Raw genomic sequence first — 25,452 nt, 5'->3', positions numbered from 1 at the left:
TATGGAAACACAGCAGGGTTCCATTATAATCACTGGGATTTAGGGAGCTCCCCACTCCCCTCTTGTGACTGCCCCCACTGGTCTTAAACAATTTAAAGGGGATCGAAAGTAACTTTCTTTTCAAGACCAGGCAAATAGCAGAGTATGGAGAAGTGTGTGTGCTTTGGAAGGAAATTTATTAATGTTTTTTAGGCCAAAGCAATTTATTAACATAAAGGAAAATTGCCACTTTTCTTTTTATTCATCCGTTTGACACACTACAGTTTAGTTTGGAAGGGAGGAGAGGGAGCATATTTTGCTTTGGTGGCAGCTGCCTTATAAATGGGGAGGGACAGCGCCCTGTCATCTGCTTTGTGTCTTGGGGCTGGGTAGAAAAGAGAAGATGCGTTTCTGTTTCCTACTTAGCTACTTACACCGTGCTCAGCAACCCCTTGCAAAAAGGAGTAAGTTGCCAGCTTGGTGAAAATTGAAGTCAATTCTTAGCAGAGGGTTGTTTGCAGATACTGGAAGACTCTCTGCTTTGGGTTTCAGCTCAAGGATCCAAATAGCACACCAATAACTTTTCTAACCTCACCTCCCTTTCACTGCTTCCACCTACTCTCTGTACCCTCCCATCCTTACCATCTTCCACCATCCATATTTCACATATGCTCTATCTTCCATGCAGGATCATAAGAAGGAAGACAGGTGCAGAGTGCTGAGTTTGCAGAACCCTGGCTTACAGTGGAGGGCAAATAGTAGTTAAGAAATTGTTACAATGCAGGATTCTGGACACGAGCCCTTGAGATAGTCCAGAGCATTCAAGGTATGTGAGTTGGTCCTCCTGAGGATGCATGGAACATAGGACCTGTGGTTCAGGGATGCTCAGTTAATTGCCTGAGGAGCCTTAGAGCCCTTCACATCCAAGGAGATGTCTGAACACGGAGCCACACTGCGTTTAGAGAGTGAGCTATGTGTAAATCAGAAATGGTAAGAACTTTCAGGTTTTCCTCTTGAGGGCACCTCACTAATCTAGCTTACAGATCAGTGCTCCAGCCATCAAGCTCGCTGAAAAGCAGAAAGCTGTTTTTCTTGGTAATTGGAAGCAGCAAGAGCCCCAAGTCATGACTTGTCTGGAAGAAGAAACAGTGAGTAACAAATAGCAAAAACTAGATAAGCACATGAGCAAACAACAGAGCAAGGTTCTGGATGCAGGATCTTGGCTGGGTAAACTGAAGTTGGGTGAACCAAAAGGAGATAAAAATGGATGTAGAAACAAACAAATAACAGAAGCCTCTTAGTTGTAGATAACTTTTGAATTTGCAAAGTATTTTAGATCTGTGTGTTTATTTTACCCTCATCATAGCCCAGGAAGATAGGAAGGTTGTTGCCCATTTAACAGACAAGCAAGTTGGCAAAGGGAAGTCACACTGTAAGTTACAAGCAGAATCTAAACCTGATGTCTTAGTCTGCTTGGGCTGCTATAACAAAATACTACAGACTGGGTGGCTTATACATAACATACATTTTATTACTCACAGTTCTGGAGGCTGGTAAGTTGAAGATCAAAGTGCTGTTAGTTGAGTGTCTGGTAAGGGCCCTCTTCCTGGTCTATAGACAGCTGTATTCCCTCGCTGTGTCCTTACATGGCAGAAAGGAGAGAGGGACCTCCCTGAGTTCTCTTTATAAGGGCACTAATCCCGTTCATGAGGACTCCAAGTTCATGACCTCATCACCTTCCAAAGCTTCTACCTCCAAATATCATCACATGGGGCATTAGCAATTAATCTGAATTTGTGGGATGCACAACCATTCAGTCTATTCACCTGGTTTCCTCACACCTGGTCCTTTGATTTTTCTGTTTAAAGAAGGATCCAATGTTTTAGCCATGGAGCTAACTCTTTCCAGCATTTTATTCTAAGGAGAAGAAACAAAAAGAGAGTACCTGGACCACATTCGATTAGGACACATGGTAATTTAAATGGGCAAAAATAATAACAAAGATAAAAAGAATGATGGTCATTTATGGAATGAAATCTATGTGCTAGACACGATGCTACAAGTTTACATTCCTTCTCTCATGAATTCTCAAGTCCCATGGGATAAATAATTTTTTTTTTTTTTTTTTTGAGACGGAGTCTCGCTCTGTCACCCAGGCTGGAGTGCAGTGGCCGGATCTTAGCTCACTGCAAGCTCCGCCTCCCGGGTTTACGCCATTCTCCTGCCTCAGCCTCCCGAGTAGCTGGAACTACAGGCACCCGCCACCTCGCCCGGCTAGTTTTTTGTATTTTTTAGTAGAGACGGGGTTTCACCATGTTAGCCAGGATGGTCTTGATCTCCTGACCTCGTGATCCACCCGTCTCAGCCTCCCAAAGTGCTGGGATTACAGGCTTGAGCCACCGCCCCCGGCTGGGATAAATAATATTACCTTCATTTTATAAACGAGAAAACTGAGGCAAAGAAAGGTTAAATATTCTGCCAAGGGCATGCAAATGTAAGTGACAGAGTCAGAATCTGAACCCTGAGAGTCTAGCCCCAAAGCTTATACACTAAGATGTACTGGACCGAAAGAACATAGTAATCGGTATCTGTATGAAATCCTGATTGCAAAATGTGTAGGGTGGTGGGGGTGGAGGTGGTGACCAAGGCCTGGTGCTCCTGGATGACCTCACAGTCCCCTGTGGAACCAGACCCAAACTGGGGCTGGAGTGCACGGGGGACTCTTTATGGACCAGCTGACCAGTTCTCCTTGGAATAGTCTTTCTCAATTTCAGGGCAGCCTTGATAGGGAGGCTGCATACCCAAAAAAGGTGCTCACCTTCTAAGGAGGCAGCATATTGAAGATAATATCTGGGGTCAGCAATCTTGGGTCTTGTGTAGGCTGCTGATGTCTCCAGTGAGCCGTTTTGCAGCTCCTTCTCGGCAGTGGGCCCTGCTCTTTTATAAAGAGACATGCCGACAAGCCACTGCCATCAACTACACTCTAAGCAAGTTGGCCGAGAAGTGAATGATTCATGGCATCTCCCTGAAGACAAACCATCTTCCAAATTCCCCTCCACCTCTTCTTCATCTCTTGTTGGAGCATTTCTGTGGTCCCTGTTTCTGCAGAACACAGGTGCACCACTGATTTACTGACCTCCTGCAACTTTCTCTTTTAAAGAATTAGCTGTAAGAATCAATGGATGCAGTGAGGGTAGTTTGGTTCTTGTCCATTTGGATAAATCATGACACTTAGGAAGGCGTCTCTGGGGAAGAATTACAGTCTCGGATCACAGGAACTTTAGTTTGTATGTTTTTCTCTCCCCAGCCTTGAAGGGACATTGTTCCTGAAACTTTCTCCTAATGACCAGTTTGCTCATTTTTTATAGGGTTTAATTTTGAGCTTCACAACTTGCAGCTATTTCAAATTGGCAGGTCTACCCCTTCTCCTAGGGCATCTATCTGCTGTTGAGTCTTCAGAAAATCACAGGTTCTCTTCTTGGCACATATATAAATGGGATCAAGCTGCAGAAATCTCTGCTGATAGCTATCTCTGAAAGAAATCTGTGTTTTGGGTTCTGTGACTCTGTGCCAGGAAGATCTGCCTGTGAAGCCCTCAGAAAGCGTAGATAATCTCCGAGAAAGTTAACACACTTATTCACTGACGATGCAAGGTCACAAGGAAAGAGGGGAAGGGACAGGAAAGTCTCCTGAAAGTAGAACCTAGTTTTGAGCCCTGGCTCCCTTGGATCTTGGACAGATCACTTAACCTCTCTGAGTCTCAGTTTCCTCATCTGTAAAATGGGAATGTTAATCCTATCCACATTTTAGGATTGTTAGGAGTCTGAAATGAAATGATAGACATATAGTCTTGGGCAAAATGCCTAGTGCAGTGGCTGGCTTAACAAATGGTAATGATTATTACACTTACTTGATGGAGAAATAAAGATCGGATCACTCTGTGGTCACCTGTGGCCTCTGTGCCAGCAGCCACTCATTTGTTATTCCTCTGAAACATTCAACTTGTGTAATTTTATATTTATGGCATGTATCAGCCTCTTTCGCTATTAATGCATTAAAATAGGTTTCATTTTTTATTGCAGATAAATTGCTGATGCTGTAAATCCTACTTCTTTTCCTTTACACTCTAGGGAGAAAAAGAAAGGGATAATGCCATTCAAGAGAATCAGGGAATAGAGACAAATGTCTTGGGAATCAGCCTGTTGAGACTCAGAGAAATTTTACCTTTTTCATTTTACATGTGCCCCAAACTTCATGGCTGTTTCCCAAAGAGACAATTGAAGCTGTGTTTGCTATTGGTTGTTTTGGGGATGCTCGAGGGTGTTGCCATGACGTCCACGGCCCAGCATTTGAAATAGTGTGGCTCAGTCCATATTGCAATTTGATGAAAGCTGCAAATGCATCTGTGATTACTAGAAAGAACAGTTCTGCTGTGTGCCTTTATCATTATTTTTTACTGTGGACTTCATTGCTGGCCAGAGGGAGGACTGTGGCTAGAAGACAAGGCTCTCAAGAGTTCACCTGGCTCCACGCTGGGAGAGAGTCATAAGCAGACAAAAAGAAAATACTAAATAATTTAAGTGAAAAGTTGGCTGCTAAACCCATAGGACTGAGTGCATATTGCATTTCTAGAGAAATACCTTTTTCTCTGGTTAGGTAATAGCTTTAAGTGGCAGGCAAGGCCAGAGCTCAGTGGCCAAATAGCTTAACCAAGAAGGAAACTCCCGGAAGCACTCTCAGACCATCAACCGCGTAACCTCAGGCGGCTCACTCAGCTCTCTGGAGCCACTCTCTCCTCAGTGATGTGGAGCCCTTGCTTTTCTCTTGCCGGGTGCACAGCTGTGAGGCTTTGGCCTGCATTCCAGGGAGCCTCCTTGTCATACTCTGAATATGAAAACTGTGAAGGGGACGTGCTAGGAACGAGAATGCTGGTTGCTAGATACAAAGGGAGGCTCTTGCAGAGAGTCTCCTTTACAAAATCCATAAGTTCTCTCTTTGGTCCAGAAGAATTTATAAGTGGATGCGTCAATAATGATTAAAAGAAAAAAGTGGCCGGGTGTGGTGGCTCAAGCCTGTAATCCCAAGACTTCGGGAAGCCAAGGTGGGTGGATCACTTGGGGTCGGGGTGCAAGACCAGCCTGACCAACATGGTGAAACTCCGTCTCTACTAACAATACAAAAATTAGCTGGGTGTGGTGACGGGCACCTGTAATCCCAGCTACTCAGGAGGCTGAGGCAGAAAAATCACGTAAACCTGGGAGGCAGAGGTTGCAGTGAGCTGAGATTGTGCCACTGTACTCCAGCCCAGGCGACAGCGAGACTCTGTCTCAAAAACAAAACAAAACAAAAACCAGTGGTTTGTGGAGTTTGAGAAAATGAGTGGGTGGTGGTGGCAGATTCTGCATGGCATTTAGCTTCATGCATGGTCCTTGGTTCCCAAGCATGGGGTGACCGTACCCCTGTCCTGAAGTGGGAATGTGGTGGTAATGGTCAGCACTTGGAAACCCACCTTTTACGTGTGTCTGCTCTTCTGCTGTTGACCCTCTAGGACTCACCAGAGGGTAGTTCTTAGCATTTAGTCTCTTGGCCAGAGAGCAGAATTAGGCTTTAATTACTCTCAACCTTTGTTGGAGGAAAAATGTCAGCCTGGATTGCCAATCAGTTTCTGATCTCAGATGAGGCCCGAGGAACTGAGAGAGGTGGGAGGAAGGAAAGGTTACAGCTGAATCCCCTAAGTATTGCATAATGCAAGCTTGGGCCCCAGAGTGGCCTGAGAGGGACTCCTTTTCTCTTCTCATTGGAAACAGGAGGCATCAGAAGATATGCCCGCTCCATGAATAATCCTCTCCTCTCTCTTTTTTCCTCGCCCTGGCCTCCATTCTCACCTGTACCCAACATATATAATTAGGTCTATATATGATCATCTAACCCTAAAATCAAAGCCAAGCAGAAAGGTAATTCATCTTTCCAAAGATGTATTAAGAACTAAAGCTACTTTCTGGGCTATTTTACAAGCAAGTATTTTTTATCCATGGGCTGGTTGTCACAAAACTTTCTAGTAAATCAACTATCTTCTTTCAAGACCCTGATTTTTTACTTAAAAAAATCCTCAAGCTTTATTTGAACCAGCCTTTCCCAGGGAGCTTGCTGCAACTGCAGCTTCCCATCCTCCACCCCACACTCTCTGATTCCGTGGCTTTGGGGCTGAAACCCAGCAACCAGTTTCCACAGACACCCAGAGGTTCTGATGCAGATGGTCCATGACCATGCTTTGGAAGCACTGTCTAGGGCCTGCATCTTCAATGCAAACCCTCATGATGCCCTTGGCTGAGTGGAAATCAGTGACGATCGAACATTCCCCTGAGCCCTAATATTCTTCAGATGAATCTGGCATCTGGAAGGCAGCATGCTATGGAATCTGGCTTGCTGGAAGACAGAACTGTGTGCTGCTGTGGCGGTTGCAATGACTATTTCCAGAATAATTGTGCAAGTGCCTCACCTCTCTCAGCTTCAGTTGCCTAATCAGAATGTTGAGCAAGTGCCTGACCCCCTCCTGAGCATCAGTTCCGTCATCTGTAACTTGGGGGCACTTCAATCAATCTCATCGTCGTGAGGATTAAGTGTGAAAACAGAAGGTACTTCAAGTGATCAGTAAATGATGAATCCTCAGTAAGTGGTAGCTCTCTTCTTTCTTTCCCTTACGTTTCAGCCCCACAGATCTCTTTCGTCAGCTGTTATCGTTGTAAAAATCATCAATGAAAGTCAAATAAACTAGCCCCAATTATGAGGATTTAATCTGAGTGTATCTGAGTGTACTTATTTCCTTTTGTTGAAATTACTACAAATTTAATGGCTTAAAACAACATAGATTTTACTCTTACAGTTCTGGAGGGCAGAAGTCCTCCAGAGCTGTAAATCAGAGCTGTGCTCCTTCTGGAGGCTCTGGGAGAGAACACGCCCCTTGCTTTCTCCCACTTTTAGGGGCTGCCATGCCTCTTGGCTTGTGACCACAGCACTCTGCCCTTTGCCTCTGGCATCACATCTCCTTCTCTGACTCTGATCCTCTGGCCTCCCTCTTTCTCTGCGGCCCTTGTGATTACACTGGGCCCATCCAGACAACTCACCCTGCTCTCCTCCTTTGAAGTCATTTCATCTGCAAAGTCCCTTTTGACAAATAAGGTCACATGCAGAGGGTCCATAAGTTAGGATGTGGACACCTTAGGCATTATTGTGCTTGCAAGCCTGGGTTTTGATATTTAGCATTAGACATTTAGCAAGAGAACCTGAAGATCTGATGTTCTGACTCCTGCCAAAGAGATCACCGGGAGAGTTCAAACACCAGGGAAAGGAGATATTTTCACCTGGAGTTTTGTGGTTCCCCGCAGTCAAACTTTGCTTTCCCACCACAGCCAGGACAGAAGTCCTGGGCAATAATGTCATATGGCCTGGAAGAACAAGGGTTTCAATGTCCTATGAAAGTGCAGCAAGCTCTCTGAGTCGTCAGAGAAAGGGTCTCTCTTGTTGAAAGTATGTGGCATTCCAGTTATTTTAAAACTGGCAACCCATGGGCTTACATTCAGCTTAAAAAGATCCATTGAGAACCAGCTACATAGAAGCCCTCATTCCTAATAAGAATATTTGCTTAATCCTTCATTTCCCCACCCAAGGGTGTACACTAATAGTAACAATGACTTTACTTCTGGACAATCTAAGTAGCTGTCTCAAGTCCACTATTGCTTTTCCTTCCTCTCCTAGTTAATAGAGTCATTTCTTTCCTTAATAAGAACCTACTGAGCACCAAGTGTGTATGAAACAATGATCCATGACTTTGAGAGACTAGCCATTTGCTGAAGGAAAGAAACTTATAAACACTCTATTACAATGCAGTAGGATCAGTGACCTAGCAGACAAGGGCTCATGGCATGGGGGTCCTTCTGGGGAAGGATTGGATTGTGAGGTTGTCCATATAACTGACATTTAAGCTGCAAGACTAAGAAATATCCACACGAAGCAGGGCAGAAAAGACATCCAGGAAAGCAAAGGAACTTGTGCAAAGGCACTGAGGAATGACAGAACCACCAGCTGAGCACCTAGTTCCCCATGGCTGGAGAGGAGCCACAGACTACCTGAACCAGGACAAGATTGTTTAGCAGGGGAGTGACATGGTCAGATTCTATTTTTCAGATGCAAGTTAGCAATCTCCATGGAGGATTACTTGAGATAAGGGAAGAGAGGCCTGTGTCAAAAAAGTCAATTAGCATTTAAGTGACAAATGACAGCAGCCTTTTTTGAACCTGCGGCAGAGGAATTGGAGTGAAGGGGTTGGATTGAGCAGTTGGAATCAGTAGCTTATTTGGTGTATGACGAGAAAGTCAAGGGGGACTGTGATATCTTTATGGAGTTGCCTCTTGGTCAATGGTGTTGAACAAAATGAGAAATATGCAAAGAAAATTAATTTTGTGGTGAAATGGGTGTGTTTGGGGATATGACAAATTTGAGTTGCCTTGGGATATGAAGTGGAAATGTCTGTAGGTAGTTGGTTGAAATTTTTAGATATAAAGATAGATTGATATAGATATCAGATAAAAGGTAGCAGAAAGTGGTGCCACAGAAATAAAGTCCATGAGTGCAGTTGAAGAAGTGGTAGGAAGAGACTAAGGATAAGAAGAGGAGCAGCCTGTCCAGGTGGACCCTGGATGAACAATACCTCTTCTATTTCTCTCACCTCTCTAGCACCTTTTAAATCCTACATGGCCAATCTGTCTCTTCACCCACTGAAAATGGTAAGCTTGCAACTCTGTCTTTCCAATTCCAGAACAGCATGCTTGGATGGTAGATGAAAAGTTTTCTGGGAAAGACCTCTTATTATTTTCCTTTAAAACATATTGGAGACATTTTACAACTTAAACCAAGCAGTTTTTTCCTGGGAGTTATGTCTGGAAAAGAAATGCATGATCTCTGTAGTCAAAGACCTCTAAAGAAGCACTGCTGACTATTTTTAGCATGAGTGTAAAGATGAATGCTGGAGATATGGCTGGAAAAGTAGAGAAGGGGGTGAGGGAAGGAGGAGCAAGCGACTTAGAGAGACCTCATGCCCTTGAGAAGGTGAAAAGGAGCCAATTCTTTAGGGCACCATTTCCCAAACTTCATTCACTCATTCTCCACCTTCATGGTTTTGCAAGATTCCCCATACCATCTACACAATTATTCACTTCACTTTTTTTTCTCTAAATCCATTCACTTTTTGAATTTAAAAACATGTTTTATATCAAACAGGCAATATCACTTTTGGAAATGCAGACCTGCATCAATTACAGAAATATTTAAAAGGGCTAGTTTTAAAAGTTAAAGCCTTCAATAAAAAAAGTAAAAATGATTGTATTCTAGCTAGATAACTATTGCTTGCTCAGGGCTGTGAACCTGAGACCTGCTCTTTCTTTGCAGAGAAATGTGATAAGCCAGCATTAGGAAGGTTTTAAAGACGTTCTAGTACCAAACTCAGATTTTCCCCTCTAGGTTATTGGAAGGATTGAAATAAATTTGAAAAGAGAACAACTTTCGTACTAAGTAATTTAATGTTATTTAATCTTGGATACTATGGTGGCATTCACTTAACCCTTTGGGTAACTTGTGCTAGGATTAATGCTAAGAAGAAGTGAAGGAAGTGATTGGGGCCAAAACAGGCTGGAATCAGCTTGTGGTTTAGAGCCAATTGCCGCTCACTTCCTGTGGAGACTATGGTAGTCAAAACAAAAGGTTCCATTCACCTTGATGTACATAATTCCCTGCAAGCTCCTGAGAGCCATGGATAGAATCTCTAGGCACTGGTGTTGGGACTGTGCTCTTGGTGAGATAGGGTGTATCCAAGTGTTCAATGGTAAGAGGAGAGTCAAGGAGGCTCAGGGAGCAGAGAGAATGAGTTAGATAGAACCAGATGACCCCACATGTCTTGATAAGAGCAAGCTGCATAGCCATAGCCTCCAGCTGCTGGAGCCTCTGGGAAATACCACTTAGGAAACCATATGCATGGCTAACTTAGCAGCAACATCTCCGGAGAAGAAGATCCAGTGAGCAATCCATCATGCGCCCATCTGCTTTATGTACAGTGACATGCACTGAGCACATCCATCACCTGGGAGAGAGATTGCGGCTTAACAAGGCCTGGGGATGAGTATTTCACATCACTTATTCATTCGTTTCTAAGATCTGACTTTCCAGAACACAATGCAAGTTTGAAGTCATTTGAATGTTTTCTAAAAAAAAAAATGACAACTCTCATCTTCCCACTGTTGCAACGATGGGGCTGTTGTTCAGATCTCTTTGCTTTCATCAAATTAATTGCCCATTCCCTGCAATGGCTTAGATACAAGGATATAGATTCTGTCTGGGAGAACAGTCTGGCTTTGAATGGTAATGAGGGATATATGCATACAATTGCTTTTCTTCTGGAAAGGAAGGTGTGCATGAAGGTTTGCTAACCCATCCAGGGGTGTAACTTAATTTAGAATGTTTGCTGGAGATGTTTGAAGTAAGTGCTAGAAAAATGCAAACATTCTCAGACGTGTTGGAAGGTCATAGTTTAGCCAAATATTGTCACTTTTAATTCGGCTTAGAATATCAGAATGTCAGAACTAAAAGGGACTCTTGGGACCGTTTAATTAAAGACCCTCATTTTTCAGATGGGGAAAATGATTTGCCCAAGGCCAGGTCATGAAACTCCTAGTAGACTTGGAAATCACTACTTGCCCTTTTTACTTATATAGGCCAAATAAAAAATCATTTTAAGGTAGTAGAAAATACATTATCTGGCTCCAGAAGAGAAGAGAGACTATCCAAAATTTAAATGGAGGTTAGTTCAAATTAATTATTCTTGTTTATGATGAATAGTTTTATCCTCTCTAACTGTCTAGACATTTAATAATTTTTGTCCTCCTAATGATTAGAAAACTTGTTCAAATTGGGAGATATAAAAAAAGAAGCAGCAAAAAGAGAGCAATTGATGAAACTTCTACTTAGGCTTTCCAATGCTGCAGGGCACTTCTAGGACCCCCTTTTTTAAAGAAAGACGTCACATTGAGGTGAAAGGCATTTATCTGTGAGCAGTCCTGCATCTTCTGTTATTTGGTTAAAAACAGGTGGCTCCTCTTTATAATGAGCTGATGGGTTCCATGAAAAGATGCTCAAGGCCCTGTGTAAGTGCAAGCACCTCCTGCCTTCCAGGCACAAGGTCTCTTACTCAATGAAATCTCAGGATTCTGCCAGAGAGAATGAGAAGTTTTAAAAGAAGACATAGGCAACCCAATTAGGCTCCAGTCTGCTCGGGCCCTGAGCTGCCAGTTTTCAACAAAAAGAGAAATGTAATAGAGAAAGCAAAACTGTTCACTTTGGTCAACAAAATTAGATGTCATCAACGGAAAGTCCTGCTTTTGACCACTTTTCTACTATGCCATGGAAAGTGGTCTTCCAGCTAAGGGGGCATTGATCTTTCCAGTAAAAACAGATATAAGCCCTTGGATTTGTACAGAGGTTTGCAGTTGCAAAAGACATTCACATGTATGATTTCATCTGGTCTTCATGGCAACTCTGAATAGGGATAATCGTTCCCTATGCAGATAAGGAAAGTAAGCCCAGGTTAAGTTAGCTGATGTCAGACTTGGGGATTAAAACACAGATCTTTGACTCTAAGTTTACACTGTATATCATGTTTCCATTTTGTCACTTACAAAAATCTACTGCAGCAAACTTACTCTGTGCTAGAAGGAAATGACATACTTAGAAATGAACATAAAGTTCTTATCATGGTTCTTGACTGTGCCAAGTAAGTGCTTGGCATGGCATAGCTGCTGTTGAGGAAGATGCAGTGTGGTGGAATAATTAAAATCACAGGTTTGAGATTTGAAAAATCTGGATGTGAGTCCTGAATTTGGCCCTTTCTGCTCTCAGAAAATGCTCTTATGTGAGTGAGACCGAATGCCTTAACTTCCCTGAGGGTGGAATGAGATGCAAATGTGTGTGCCGAGCTTACCATGATGCCTACACTTAGTGTTTGATGAGTGTAGGGATGATTACATCAAAAGGGTACGCTCATAGGCTTTGCTGTAAGGAAACAAAGCAATCCCTGCCTTGGAACCAGATGTTAACATTTCATAGTTAACATAACCTTGTTTTTTTTTGGTCTCAGATATTCAGAGGCCTCCTGTTTTTGCCTCTCTTGACTTTCTGCATGTAAAAGTTTGCTAGAGTGTTCAGTGAACCCCATGGCTTTATAGTCTACAGAGCAGACCTCGCTTGTGGCCAGGTACCTGTATATGATGCACGCCGTGTTCTGGCAGGTACTGCAATTGTTGAGATCTTGGCCAGTTCGATAAAAGTTGCGCCTGCAAGACAGAGCATTTGCTGGATAAATCTATGGGCAAAAGTCACATGGGCCACAAACATTCAACCTACTGGTCCCTTAGTCCCTATAGCACAGCATTCATGGTGCTCTTAAGTTGCATGGCCATTACAAATAAGGAAACGAAAGTCATGACAATAGGAGCTCACATTTCTAGAAGGCTTCATACATGTTTAAAGACTTCCCAAGCTGAGAGTTTTTTCATGCTGACAACAATCCTGTGAGATGAAGGATTCTGCAGGTGAATGGAAGGGAGGTTATTAAAACTCCTGACCTCTTAGTTCAGTACGTTTCACTCTGCATATCACAGTGTTTCTCTCCTATATGGCAGCACTGATTCTGATTCATACAGCAAATGCCAGTGAATGACTTCTCTCTCCTACCCTTTTTGAGGAGCTTTAACCATTGCTTCTTCTCTGTCTTTAGAGAGCACTTTCTGGAAGGACAAGCATTTCACATCTAAACAAATAACTGCCTTTTCCTCCTATACTGGTGCTGAGTCATCCAGGACAGCATTTTGTGACTTTTTTCTCTTGGCAGAAAATGAGTTGTGCAAAATGAACTGTGATCTCATTTCAGTTCCAATTAGTTGGTCATTGATGGACCAGCCCAAGTCATCAAAGTAGTCAGTACAGGGGAAGGTCAATAGTAAGCTGAGTGGCCACCTCAAGTCCTTTGTCACAATGACACGAAGAATGGAAATACTGTACAAATGCAGTAACTTGCTAAGAGGAGGGGGATGGGGAAGTGCCTTCCTGCTATCGTTTTCCCCCATCATATATCAACGGAACCCTCATCTTCATAAAAATCATTTTTGATCCTACTGCTTCATTGCTGCCTTTTCCCATTCTGTTAACACCTGAAAACGAAAACAAACAGCAGTAGAAATCCACAAAAATCCACCAAAGCCTAGAACTAAATGAAATTCCATTAGAGAAAAGGGAGGTCTGTGGTTATGATTTGGAGAAATGACAGTACTTCAAACATTTTGGAGACATTTTTACTAAAAGAAACCAAAGCTGTCTCTGCCCCTGTGTTGGCAAATGACTTCACCCAGTCATTTTTAATATGAAAAAAAAAAAATCTCCTTACCCTTCAGTGAGAGCTCGAGCTTTCTCCAAGTCTTGAATTACATTCAAAAGGACTTTAATTTTCTCTTGGTTCGAGTGCAGAGATTCCTCCACGGATTGCAGTCGGCCTTGGAGGTCGCAGAGTTCACCCTGTGCCAGGTGAATTTGATTAATGTCACTAATCTCCCTGTTGCTCTGAAGTTTGGTCTCACTCTTTGGAAGAGAGGATGGGAGGTGATCACTTCCTGGACAATTTGGAAACTCCAGGGTGTCTGACTCAGTGGGGGTGTTTGCCATCTGCCCCTGACACCCAGGGGCAGATTTCGATGCACTGTTAATTTTGAGTGACACCAGATTCTGGTGATTGTTACTTGATGAAGGACAGTCTGAGGCTCTTCCTGGGTAGGCTGGCTGGCTGTGGGAGCCTGATGAGGGGGAACTGTGAGTCCGTGGAGGTGAAGGAACACACGTTTCCTTTGACTGAGATGACAGTGGGCCAAAGTCTTTGTCATCCGAGTTGTCTTTGGGCAAAAGCAATTCAGGTTTAAGTTTCTCTGTACCTGGTGTGTGGCTGGCAACGCTGGTGGCATTTAAGCAGGAGGTGGATTTTTCTGAATCTGGTAAAGTCATCCTTCTCCCATCACCTGGACATGTGTCACCCAAAGGGTGTATGGAGTTACTTACTTCAGCTGGCCTGTCTGGGCTGAGAGCAGACTCTCTAGCTTCCCAGGAAGGACTGTGATAAATATCATCTGGAACCTGAATGGCAGCTGTGGCTTTCTCTAAGGACCTCCAAGTTCCTGCTTCCAAGCATATGCTAACAGGACCATTGCTTTGCACCTTGGGGACCCTTGGGAGGAATGTGTGGGACACCTTGACCCTTCGAGGCCCATCCTCAAGATGCTGAGCCAACCTTAAGTAGGCAAGGTCAGAAGACACAATGTCCTGTTCAGAGAGGTTGCCGTTGACCTGGATGGCACTTTGGGATGCTGTTGGCATTTCCACCAGGGACTTGCTGGCTGTGAGTTTCTTCCTTTTGAAAACTGGGAAATGCTTCCTGAGACTGGGGGAAGTTTGGATCGCAACGTTGCGAAAGCCCCCTGCCTTCTGGGACCTGGGGAAGGAGAGCGAGTAGGTGGGGGGATGATGGTGCCTCGTTGCTTGAGTTTTCCCCATCACAGCCAGGTCTTCTGGAGTTCGGACATCAACCTCAGCTAGGCCAGCTGGATTCTTAGTGGTCCCATCTTCCTTGAATCTCACCTGCTGGGATTTGCTCCTGCGGTGGTGAGGTTGTTTCACAAACTCTACTGATTCTAGACTGTTACGCTTTAGAAGCACAGGTCTCACTTTCATATTTTGCTGGGCCATTGAGCCTCAGTGGGAAGGATCAGGACCATACACTTCTCCTAGGCACATCTCCCCTTAGGTCTTTGGAGCAGTATCTAATGATGGTATTTCAAACATAGAGAACTGCTGGCCAGGATGGAGTTGCCCTCTCCTCTTAGTATGGGAAATCCTGTTGGCCATTCCCAACCTCTAGAGTCTACGTAGGAACTAGCTGTAATGCTTTCCCTGCAGTTAAAATATTAATTCATTGTAGTATAATTGCTCCTTGAAAAAACAAATGAGTTAGGCTAACTATTAAACATCTGATCTACCAAGAGAGCTGGTAGGCTGTTTATCAAGGGAAGCTGGCATGCAGTTCTGATCTTGGAAGAAGCTGGTTGTCTTGAACAAAAAGACAACAAAAGTACCATTTAGGGGGTAGTGCCAGACTCCCAGTGAGTGAATTCCAAAAGAAACCTGCTACATCTAGAACATACGGCTTTTTCTCCCCCCGCCCCCAGAGCATTAATGTCCAGTGTGAAACTGCAGGAAACTTAAACGCATCTTCTTTTCATAGCAGGTAAATAGGTGGAGAAATAAATGACCTGGGGGTTTGCTACTTTGATGATACATGATGCGCCCAAGGGAACACTCCCATTTATGTCAATCACAAATTCCTCCTTTGGGGCCATTGTTTTCTTTCATGTTGTCTCTCTTTTCTTCAGTGAGGGAAACTTATCTTCCTAAATACCCTCACAAAACCCAGTGGGGTATGACCAGGACAGGATTGAGGAATCATAGGGGATTCAGTGGGCAGAGTCCCTGTTGTGGTGTCTTGGCTGAAGTTCACATGTGGGCACGGTGAGCTATGTCTGCAGCCTCCAGGATGACGTATGTTTGCTTGGCCTCAGGGGCTGAGGTCTGAGACCAGCTGGAGTCTGAGATCTGCAAGCAGGCGAGGAGCACCTGAAAGGGAAGAGACAACAGTTGCCACTGAGAACGCAGTTTCTGTGGACCTGGATTTCTCTTCCAATTCTAATTTCCTAGCTGAGTATTTTGAGTGGAGGGTCTAGGAGTAAGTTAACCATGTGACCTTTCTCTCCGTTCTCTTTGTGAGCCAGGCACTTTGTGGGTGCAAGGCCTTGGAACAAAATGCCTGTCTGCCTGGACCCTTTTCTCTCTACACCTCCGCACATCACCCAGACAACTCCTATTCATCAGCTGAGAGTCCCAGCAATTTCTCAGGGAGCCTTTACAATGACTCCCCCTTACTCACACACCCAGTGCCAAGACCACATCAAGACCCATTGTACATCCTCGTCACATTTTTCAGAATACAAATTGTAGCTGTTATTCAATAAGCATTTGTGTATGTATTTATTTAGTGTGCATCTCCTCCACTACCCTGTAGGCTCCAGGAGGGCAGAGACTAGAACCATCTCATTCACTGCTTGAGCATTCCCAGCCCTCTTCTGGCTCACTATAGGTGCTTAAGGAGAATTTGTTGAAAAAGTGGATGGTTGGATGAAGGGCAGGTCCTTCTGAAGTAAAAGAGAGCCTGGGCATGAAGAGGAGTGAAGGTCCTAGAGTATCCTGCTAGGGAAACAGGATCTGTGGACTCGTTCTGCTATGACTGCAACATTTATTTAAGGACAAAATTCTCCCCTGATGTCTTCATTTCTTATTGCTTTCCAGGAGATAAATGTGCATGAACTTCTCTGAGGAACAGCTACCTCATAACAGTAATAGCCACCATTTATTGAATACCTACTTTTACCATGCTGAGGACTTTACTTGCATTAATTAAAACAACTCATATTTACTCAGTACTAACTAATGTGACAGATGCTGTTCTAAGCACTTTCCAAGCCATAACTCATTCATTAATCACAAATGACTCTATAAGGGTAGATAATATTTTTGTCCCCATTTACAGTTGAATAAACTGAGGCCCAGAAAGGTTAAGTAACTTGCCTAAACATATCCTACTCCCTTTCCAATATTCCATTATCTCATTTAATCCTTACAAAAAATCCATAAGGTACCATTACCCCCCTTAGACTTATGGGGAAATTGAAGCTTAGAGAGGGTAAGTACTCAGTAGAGGAGCTAGAATTTGAACCTAGATGTCTGTCATTCCAAAGTCCACATTCTTAATCATGAAGTTATGACTCTGCCCTTTTGGGATCTGCATGATATGTTGACAGTTGCTAAGAACAAGGGTAAAAGACCCTTGCAGATCTGGAGAGATGCAGAGAACTGTCCCCTGGCCTTGCCATGGCAAAGCAAACCAGAGGGTTTGCTGCAAGTCAGAGGGATTACAATGGCACTGAAATGAGGAGAGTTCTAAGCCTGTCCAGATTGACCGAGGGATTTTAAAAGAAAATAAAAGTAATAAAATAGCCCACAAGTATTTGGCTGGTTCTGAGAAAGTAGTCTGTCTTAGAACCCAGCTGTATTGGTCTGGTCCCACGCTACTAATAAAGACATACCCGAGACTGGGTAATTTATAAAGAAAAAGAGGTTTAATGGACTCCCAGTTCCACATGGCTGGGGAGGCCTCGCAATCATGGTGGAAGGCAAAGGAGGAGCAAAGTCATGTCTTACATGGTAGTGGCAGGCAAGAGAGAGGGCATGTGCAGGGAAACTCCCCTTTATAAAACCATCATATCTTGTGAGACTTATTCACTATCATGAGAAAGACCCACCCTCATGATTCAATTGCCTCCCACCAGGTCCCTCCTACTACACGTGGGAATTATGGTAGCTACAATTAGAGATTTGGGTGGGGACACAGCCAAACCATATTGCCAGCCAGCCTTATCATACAGATAAAAACCTTGGCTCCATAAACGGAAACTATTACTAACATTTTCCATCACACCGTTTGGGGTGTTCATTGTGAGTGCAGCCTAAACTTTGTCTATCAGACTTCTGCTTTCCCCAAGAATTGCTAGATAATGTTCATAGGAACTTTGGCTTTTCCTGATCCTAGATGCCTTGAGAGGGTCCAACTAACCCAGCAGTGCTGGGAGAGTGTGTGGCACATCCTGGAAGATATTTGGATTCATCTAAAATGCTAATGAGTTGTCAACTTGTCATCAACCTTTTCTACTAACTACTGCTAACATTCTGAGTGTACCTTAGAACTTGATTCAAACCCTGCCCCTTACTGGCTGAAGGACTTGGTGTGTTTTTCATCTGTAAAGTGGGGATGACATAGCGTAGACACAGACTCATAAGTCTGATGTGAAGTCAGTGAGACAATGTATGCAAAGCTCTCAGCCCAGAGCCTGGCACACGTTAGGCAATCGGTGTGTGTTTTCTACCATTGCTGTTATCAGTATTGCAATCACTTGCAGCCAGGGCTTCTTGCTGTGAATGCCAGGATGTGTGTGGATGTGCTATATCTAGGGAGAGGGACGATAACTTTCAGCAAAACTCATGGAGCTCTGTGAGCCCCAGTGGTGGATGAACCACTATCTGTAGCTTTTCCAGAGCAGGTAGAGCCATCGTGGGACAGAATGAGCAGAGTTTCATGAGCAGGTTGTTCCTCATTTGCCTTGCCTGTTTGAAGAGCAGGGTTGGCTGCTGAGAGTGGCATTGTCACCTACCTCTCTGAGGAGATGAACCTACTGATCCCGAGTTGCTTTACACAAAAATTCCAAACAACGGAACTTTTAAAATTGGTCCTATGTTTCAATGACTTTCTATAGGACTTTTAGGTCTGGGAGAATCCAGTAGACAATTTCCTCAGTCCATGACTAAATCCTTTCTGCATCTTCCTCCTCAAATAATAATTAAGCCCGCCTGGATGCCTGTGATGTTGGGGAGCTCAGTACCCAATTCCCTAGTCCATAATAGTTATTTTCATTAATAATAGCAAATATGTATTAAAAACTCACTGTTAAATGCTATGTTAGCACCTGGCATTTAATCCTCAAAATGACCTTCTGTATATTATCCCCATTTTGCAGAGTACGCAGTTGAAGTTTGTGAGATGATCACATGCTTGAAAACACACAGTTCATACTCGTCATCTTTGTACTGCAGAGCCTAGTTATTTATATGTGTACTTTTGTGGGTTTCCTTGACTAATTATTTTTTGCCTTCTTCTTAACTGCTTATTAGCACTTCATTCTGGGAATGATAACTCACACAGGCTACGATTGTCTGAGGCTGGTTTTCATAAGAGCTAATGCCTAGTGCGTTGATTATGTGCCAGGCATTGTGATTGGTATGTTTCATTTACTCTCTTCCTTAATCCTATGACACTCTTAGAGGCAGGTGCGATCAGTTCCCCATTTTATAAATGAGGAAACTGAGGCACAGAAGATGACGATATTTGTACCAAGTTGTTCACACTGATAAGTGATGGAGCTGTCATTTGGACCCACAGACAGACCCTGAAGAACAGGCTTCTCACCGTTGGGCCTTCTTGCCTTCTTCAGGACTGGAAAGATTAATATTTTTGTGCAAGGCTAGCAAGCAGGTTTCAAACTCCCTCCACATTTTCATTCTGAAAGTCAGTCATTATTCTGCTGTTAGCCCTGCCTTTTCTCCAGGAAGTTTATGTATCCTTTAGATGTTTTCTTTTAATCTTTAAAAGCAGTTGGTTTTCTGCTTATAAACATATTATTTGTTCATTGTAAAAATTCAAATAATACAAATAAACAACAAAAGGAAGAAAAAAATCACCTGAAATCTTACCACCCAGAAAGAGCCACAATGCACCAACAATTTGGTGACATTCATTCTAGCCATCTCCCTGTGCAATGCTTGCACAGAAATTGCATACACAGAGAAGCTTATGGACAGAAAGCCTTTTGTTCACTGAACAACCTGGAGAAAGTTACACATTATGGCATACAGGTCACACTGTCCTTTGAAGTAGGCTAACATGAATTTGTCTAGTTATACAATTAACTATTTAAATAGTATTTTTGTGGACATTTAGGTTGTTTATAAATTTTTGGTATTATTTAAAAGTCTATAAATAACATTTTTTGTATGTAAATCTTGGAGCACTTGTCTAATTATCTCCTTGGAATAAATGCCTGAAGAAGAATTACTGGGTTAAAGTAGCTGTGCATTTTACATTTTGTTGATACTACCATGTTACCCCTCATCCTTCTATAAAGTTCTAACGTGCAACGCTGCCATTGCTGCGTGAGAAGACCTTTCACCAGAACCTCTTTGTTACTGTGCTTGGTCAATTTATGATAATTGTTTTTGTCATTGCCAGTAAAGTAGAAAAGAAATTGTATCTCATTATTCTCGATAGGGAATTTATATAAGAGTGGACTTTTTTTCATATATTGGTTTTACACAATGTTTGATACAAATAAAGGCTGAAAAGTTGAAAATGAAAATTTGAATAGCCAAGCAAATGTGGAAACTCTCGTGTTTTAGACAGAACCTAGGAAGTTTAGGAAATACAAAATTTTCTGTTGACAAAAATATTTTGTGTCCCAACTCTTCTGCCCTTGATGTCCACTGTGACCCTTGTACAGACACATCTTGGGGAATACACCTGGCTAAAAGCACCCTCTGGAGGCCTTTAAGTTTTATGGGCTCCCAGTTGTCCATTAATTCACATTTTCCTAGGTATTGGAGGTTAGGGCTAAATTAATATCCTGGCCAGGATCCAGAATCGTTCCCTAGAGGCGGTCACAGCTGCCCCACGGCTGGAGCTATTGTTGATCTTTGCAACACTTTATTCTGTCCTCCCTTGATTATTGACTTTAGTGAACATGAACCAATGGTTTATGTTGCATCTATGCCTTTGGCCCACATCAAATGATCCTCATGGAATCAGTGTCCATTCAGTAGATACAGAAACATTGGACAATATCTCTGTAGGTTGCCCACTGTGGGCTTGCGCTGGAATTCCTGCCCAGTCCTCTTTTCTCAGTGTATTTAGGCCATATAGTGAGGGGTTAAGTACATAGGATTTCGCTTATTATCTACCTAGATGAGACTCTTCCACTTTCTGACTATTGACCTGGAACAAGTGAATTGATCTTTGTAAAACTACCTAGACTGATTGTGAGAATTAAATGAAATAATCTATATGAAATGGTCAGGATAGTCAGTGTTCACTCTTCAGATAGAACCCAGCTGGTAACCATGAGATACTTGTGAATTGGTCTTGGGCCCTCCTCTTTCCCTTGGGATAGTAAACTGTAGGTGCATTCATGGGAAGGAAATGGCATTCCCTTCTACGAGGAATGTACAAGGAGTCCTATCTCCCTGCCGTCTCTGTACTTTGTGTACTTTAGCATTGTGCTTGTCTCTCTATATTGTGATGATCTGCTGACTTCTAGCCTCTTCAACTGACTATAAGCTCCTTGAGAGACAGGTGGTGATGGTCTACTCTGGGTCCTTATCCTCCGCTTGACACAGAGAGGGTCAGTCTTACATAAATTCTTGTAAAACAAATGAATATAATCCTGTATTATCTAATTTGCCTTAGCTTCTATGACATGGAATAGTTGGATAGTTGCATAGAATAAATATTTGCATAACTAAGAGTGAAGGAATTAATTCACTTCCAACATTTTTTTTTCTTTCAAAGATTTATTATCAGTAGGTCTCATGTCTGTTCTCTAGTCTACTATGCTTTCTCTCTTTATGACAGATTTAATTTGGTTGGACTTTATTGAGATTCTGCTGTGAGGTGGGCACTGTGATAAATACTGTGGAGATTCCAAGGAGGAATAAGACCTGACCCCTATTGTAGCTCTAAGAAAGGACCTTGCAATGCCAACCTCATATGGAATCTGTTCCTGAGAATTGCTACACAATGTTGTACAGGGTAGGGGAGGACTTAGAGGAAGGCATTTGATTCATTTCATGCATCCAAATTCTACCTTACTTATGAGGGTGCTTTACATGTTAACTGGGGTTCAGACTGTCCTTCATGCCAGGAGTCAGCAAGTTTTTTCTTTAAAGGGCCAGATAGTAAATATTTCCATCTTTGCTGACCACACAGTTTCTGTTGCAACCATTCAGCTCTGCCATTGTGGCAAGAAATAAGTCATAGACAATATGTAAACAAATGGCTCTGGTTGTGTTCCAATAAAACTTCATTTATAAAATATGCGACTGAATGGATTTGACCTGGGAGCCATAGTTCGACAACCTCTGCTTTAGGCACTGGGAAGTCTTTGGTGGTTTTTGAGCAGGAGGCTCTTGATTAGGTTGTTTTTCAGAGGAGGCTTTGTTTGCTGACACATTGCCATCTCCCTTCTCTGAACTTAGTAATAATAACCTTTACTATTTATACCACACTTTACAACTTACAAAGCATTTTCAAATCCCATGTAATCCCCACTAGGGAGGCTGGGAAGCGTTATCCCTGTTTTAAAGAAGAGGAATTCAATCCAGAAGGATTCAATGATTTGTCCTAAGTCACAGAGGTAGACTGGAACCCTGTTTTCCCGCTACCAGCCTCAGGGCTCTGGTGGAGACCCCGACTTTCCCTCCCTTTAGCTGGCCAGACATCTAACTACTTTATGTGTTAGTCCTGTTTCCTCAGCTGCAGGGTGCATTTCTAAGGTATAGGGATATGTCTTCCACTCTTTTTCTATCCTCCAAAGTCCTAAGCACAGTGTTGAGTCTTTAAGGAGCCATTTACTATTGATCATTCACCTCTGGGCCTTGTGGTTCAAAGTTTGCTTTCCTTCCATTTGTATTCAGTTAATTGCTCGGTCAAATCTGTTGGTAAGGGTTACTCCATACTCATCTGAAATCAAAGGGTTAATGCTTGTGGTCCAAGTCTTCATTTATCTTTCCAATTTGAAATTTGGAAAGATAATTTTCCAAATTATATATTCCAAAAATATACCCCTTTCCGGCAGCTTTCTCAATAAGGAAAAGGGTATATTTTGGGGGTCTGCCTAAATCTACATTTTGTTTAAGTGGTCAAAGAAACAAAGGCAATTGACTTTCTTTTTAGCACCTGGGATTACTAAGCATGGGTGAACTTGAGGAAAGAATTAGGCACCAAAAAGTGAGGTTAAAATCCAAACTTATGTATTTGGGACCCTGAAAGATGTTGGATATGTACTGATCATGAAATCTTGTTCTCACTTTCCTATATACCATGTTTGACCTTTTTGCACAAATTCTGGTATTCATACCCAGGTCTCCGTCATCTCTCACCTGTATCACTGCGAGTGTCCCCCTCTCTTGTCCTCTTTGCCATCTGTCCTCCACACGGCAGCCAGAGTAATCTTGATAATATTTAATGGGATCACATCAGGCCCCTCTTTGAAACCCTGCAAAGGTGTCCCACTACATTTAAATTAAAATCCAAACCAGTTCCATAACTTTCAGGGCCACAACCTTGAACAGAGGCCACAACCCTATGTCATCTGGCCCCTGCCTACCTTCCTGGTCCCATCTCATCTCATGTCACTTTCCCCCTTTTCTGTGACCTGGTCTGTGACCCTGAACATGCTAGATTCATTCTCATCATCTGGCTTTGAAATCTGCTATTCTTTTGTTAGGGCTCCTCTTTCCCCAGATCCTTCCAAGGCTGTCATCTCCAGGAGACACTCCCTGAGCCCCTCTCCCCTTCCATGTCCCTCTGTGCTGCAAAACCCTGTCCTATTAGCTCATTTGTTTATTCTCTGTCTCTGCCCCCATTTATTGAAGAACTTTAGTATTTGTTGAATGAATGAATAAAGAGTAAATTCTTATAGTTAGAGGCTTCAAGGAATCAAGGAATCATACAACCTTAGAAATAGAACAGAGAAGTTTAAAACTTTAGACCTTGGGGAGAATCTTATTTAATGATTTTCAAAATTCCTTTAGCAGTAAACTCAGCTTTCCAAATCCAAACTTAAGCAGAATTCCAATATCTAAAACAGAATAAAAGTGGAGTTGTTCCAGAAAATGTGGGGGATTCAATCCTAGGACTCAAAGCAAACCTAAAAACCGAAGACAACCCCCCTCATTATAGAGATGGGGAAACTGAGACTCTGAGCAGCCGTCTTCTGCCTGCAAATGCTTCAAGAAGAACAAAGTCGCTGGTGTGTATCCCATACCCGAGCACAGCTTCTAGCATGGAGCAGGAGCTGGGGGAGCATTGGTGGAACTGCACGAGTGACACACTGAGTTGAAGGCAGAAGTGGAACTGACGTCAATCCAGGGTCTCCTGTTCTCCAATATACCAGGGAGAAAGGTTGAGGGCCATGGCCCATATCTGGTTCCAGCTCAGGTGCCTCATTTGGAACCAGACCTAGTGGAGAAGACAGGCTTTCTGATCCCAGAGTCCTCTCCAATGGATGGGGAAGCCACTAATGCTATTTTTTTCTACCACTCTAGCCCTCTAATTGCATTTGTCACCCAGGGAGCTACGACTACCATCTACCTCTACCTCCTCTTCATTTTTATCCTTTCTTCTGCCTTCTCTTCCTTTTTTTAAAAAAATAATAAAATGTTTCAGGTATGCAGGACAGCACAGAGGACAGTAGAGTGAACATAACAAGCATGACCAGCCTAAGACATGAAAGGTTACAAATCTAGCCGGATTATCCTGCGGATTTCCTCTCTCCTTTCTCCTTTTATTGTATTTCCCTCTGTCTTCCCTCCTTCTTTTTCCCCTCTTCCGTTCTGTCCTCCGGCATGGCTCCCCATTTCATTTCTCCCCTCTCCTCCCTGCTCTTTGTCTCACCACCTTACTTGCCCTCCTCTTTCCACACCCTGCCCTTCCTCTTCCTTCTCCATTTCTTTTGTTCCTCTCAGGCTCCTTCTCTTGCCTTCTCCTTCTCTTTTGCATCTTTATAAATGTTTTAGGGTCAGTGATTCATTCCTTTGGCTCATTCAGGGTGAGGAATCAGCATCTCCTGAATTTCCTCTCCTGCGAGCCTCAGGGCACCTGCCCTGCAGGGATAATTCTGTGGTGCATGCACCCCTCTAGCCAGAGGCATTGGCTGCTGCCCACTGAATCTGAAAGGTCACCTCCAGCTTGCTTTCTCCAGGGGAAAACCTTTACTACCACCAGATGCAACTGCTGGCCAATTCATCCAGCTTCTCATAGATGAAAGAGCATTGGCTTAATATCATCTCTATATTTCTCAGCATTTTGATTTCTTTCCAGAGATTTTTCTGATATTTCTCAATGCATTTCTTTTTCACTACATCACTGGGGACACTTTCTTACCTTTTTTTTTTTTTTTTTAGGTTATACCACTTTTTGGCTTTAAATAATTTGACTTATTTTTCCTGGGGTCAAACACTGGGGGAGCTGCCTGCTCAGACAGATAGAAGAATCTAGAATCTTTTGGATTTATTGTCAGAGGAATAACTCTGTGGGTCAGATGGAAGTGGGAGAGCAGAGGTGAGTGGTCATGTCTCACCCCTCTTCTCCATCAGCTCCATCCAGAAAAAAACAACAGGAAGCCAGACAGCCAATGATTTGCATTGCTGTAAACAGATTGACTCATAGGGTACAGAGTTGGCACAGGCCACTTCTAAGTTCTTTTTCAATGTTGAGGTGTCAGCATTTTCCACATGGGAGACGGATCCAGTTGGAGTGGAAGAAGGCAGGAAAGTCCTTTTCCATCTCAGCATCACTTTCTGTGGTTTTGTGGTACTTGGAAACTCTGTTTACACTTGACACTTGACAGTCTCTTCCTATGGATTGTCTAAAGCAATTATGAATACAATTGGAAA

The 25,452-nt window shown here is 43.0% G+C and overlaps 2 protein-coding genes across 5 annotated transcripts in view; one reads left to right on the top strand and one right to left on the bottom strand.

Moving 5' to 3' along the window:
- DOCK2 (dedicator of cytokinesis 2) overlaps positions 1–25,452 on the top strand; it is a 433,393-nt gene that overhangs the window by 219,444 nt on the left and 188,497 nt on the right. The window lies entirely within an intron of this gene.
- INSYN2B (inhibitory synaptic factor family member 2B) overlaps positions 1–25,452 on the bottom strand; it is a 121,999-nt gene that overhangs the window by 8,505 nt on the left and 88,042 nt on the right. For both annotated transcript variants that reach the window (XM_008015266.3, XM_073010529.1), the window contains exons 2-3: positions 13,466–15,735; positions 12,282–12,356 (exon numbers count right to left, since the gene is read on the bottom strand). In XM_008015266.3, the coding sequence (XP_008013457.2) occupies positions 12,282–12,356; positions 13,466–14,811 (1,421 nt within the window). In that variant the 5' untranslated portion in view covers positions 14,812–15,735. The remainder of the gene's footprint in view (positions 1–12,281; positions 12,357–13,465; positions 15,736–25,452) is intronic.

This window comes from Chlorocebus sabaeus, chromosome 23 (assembly GCF_047675955.1).
Source record: "Chlorocebus sabaeus isolate Y175 chromosome 23, mChlSab1.0.hap1, whole genome shotgun sequence".
Lineage (NCBI taxonomy): Eukaryota > Metazoa > Chordata > Mammalia > Primates > Cercopithecidae > Chlorocebus > Chlorocebus sabaeus.
The sequence above is the reverse complement of the archived record's forward strand: the minus strand, read 5'-3'. Positions and strand labels throughout refer to the sequence as shown.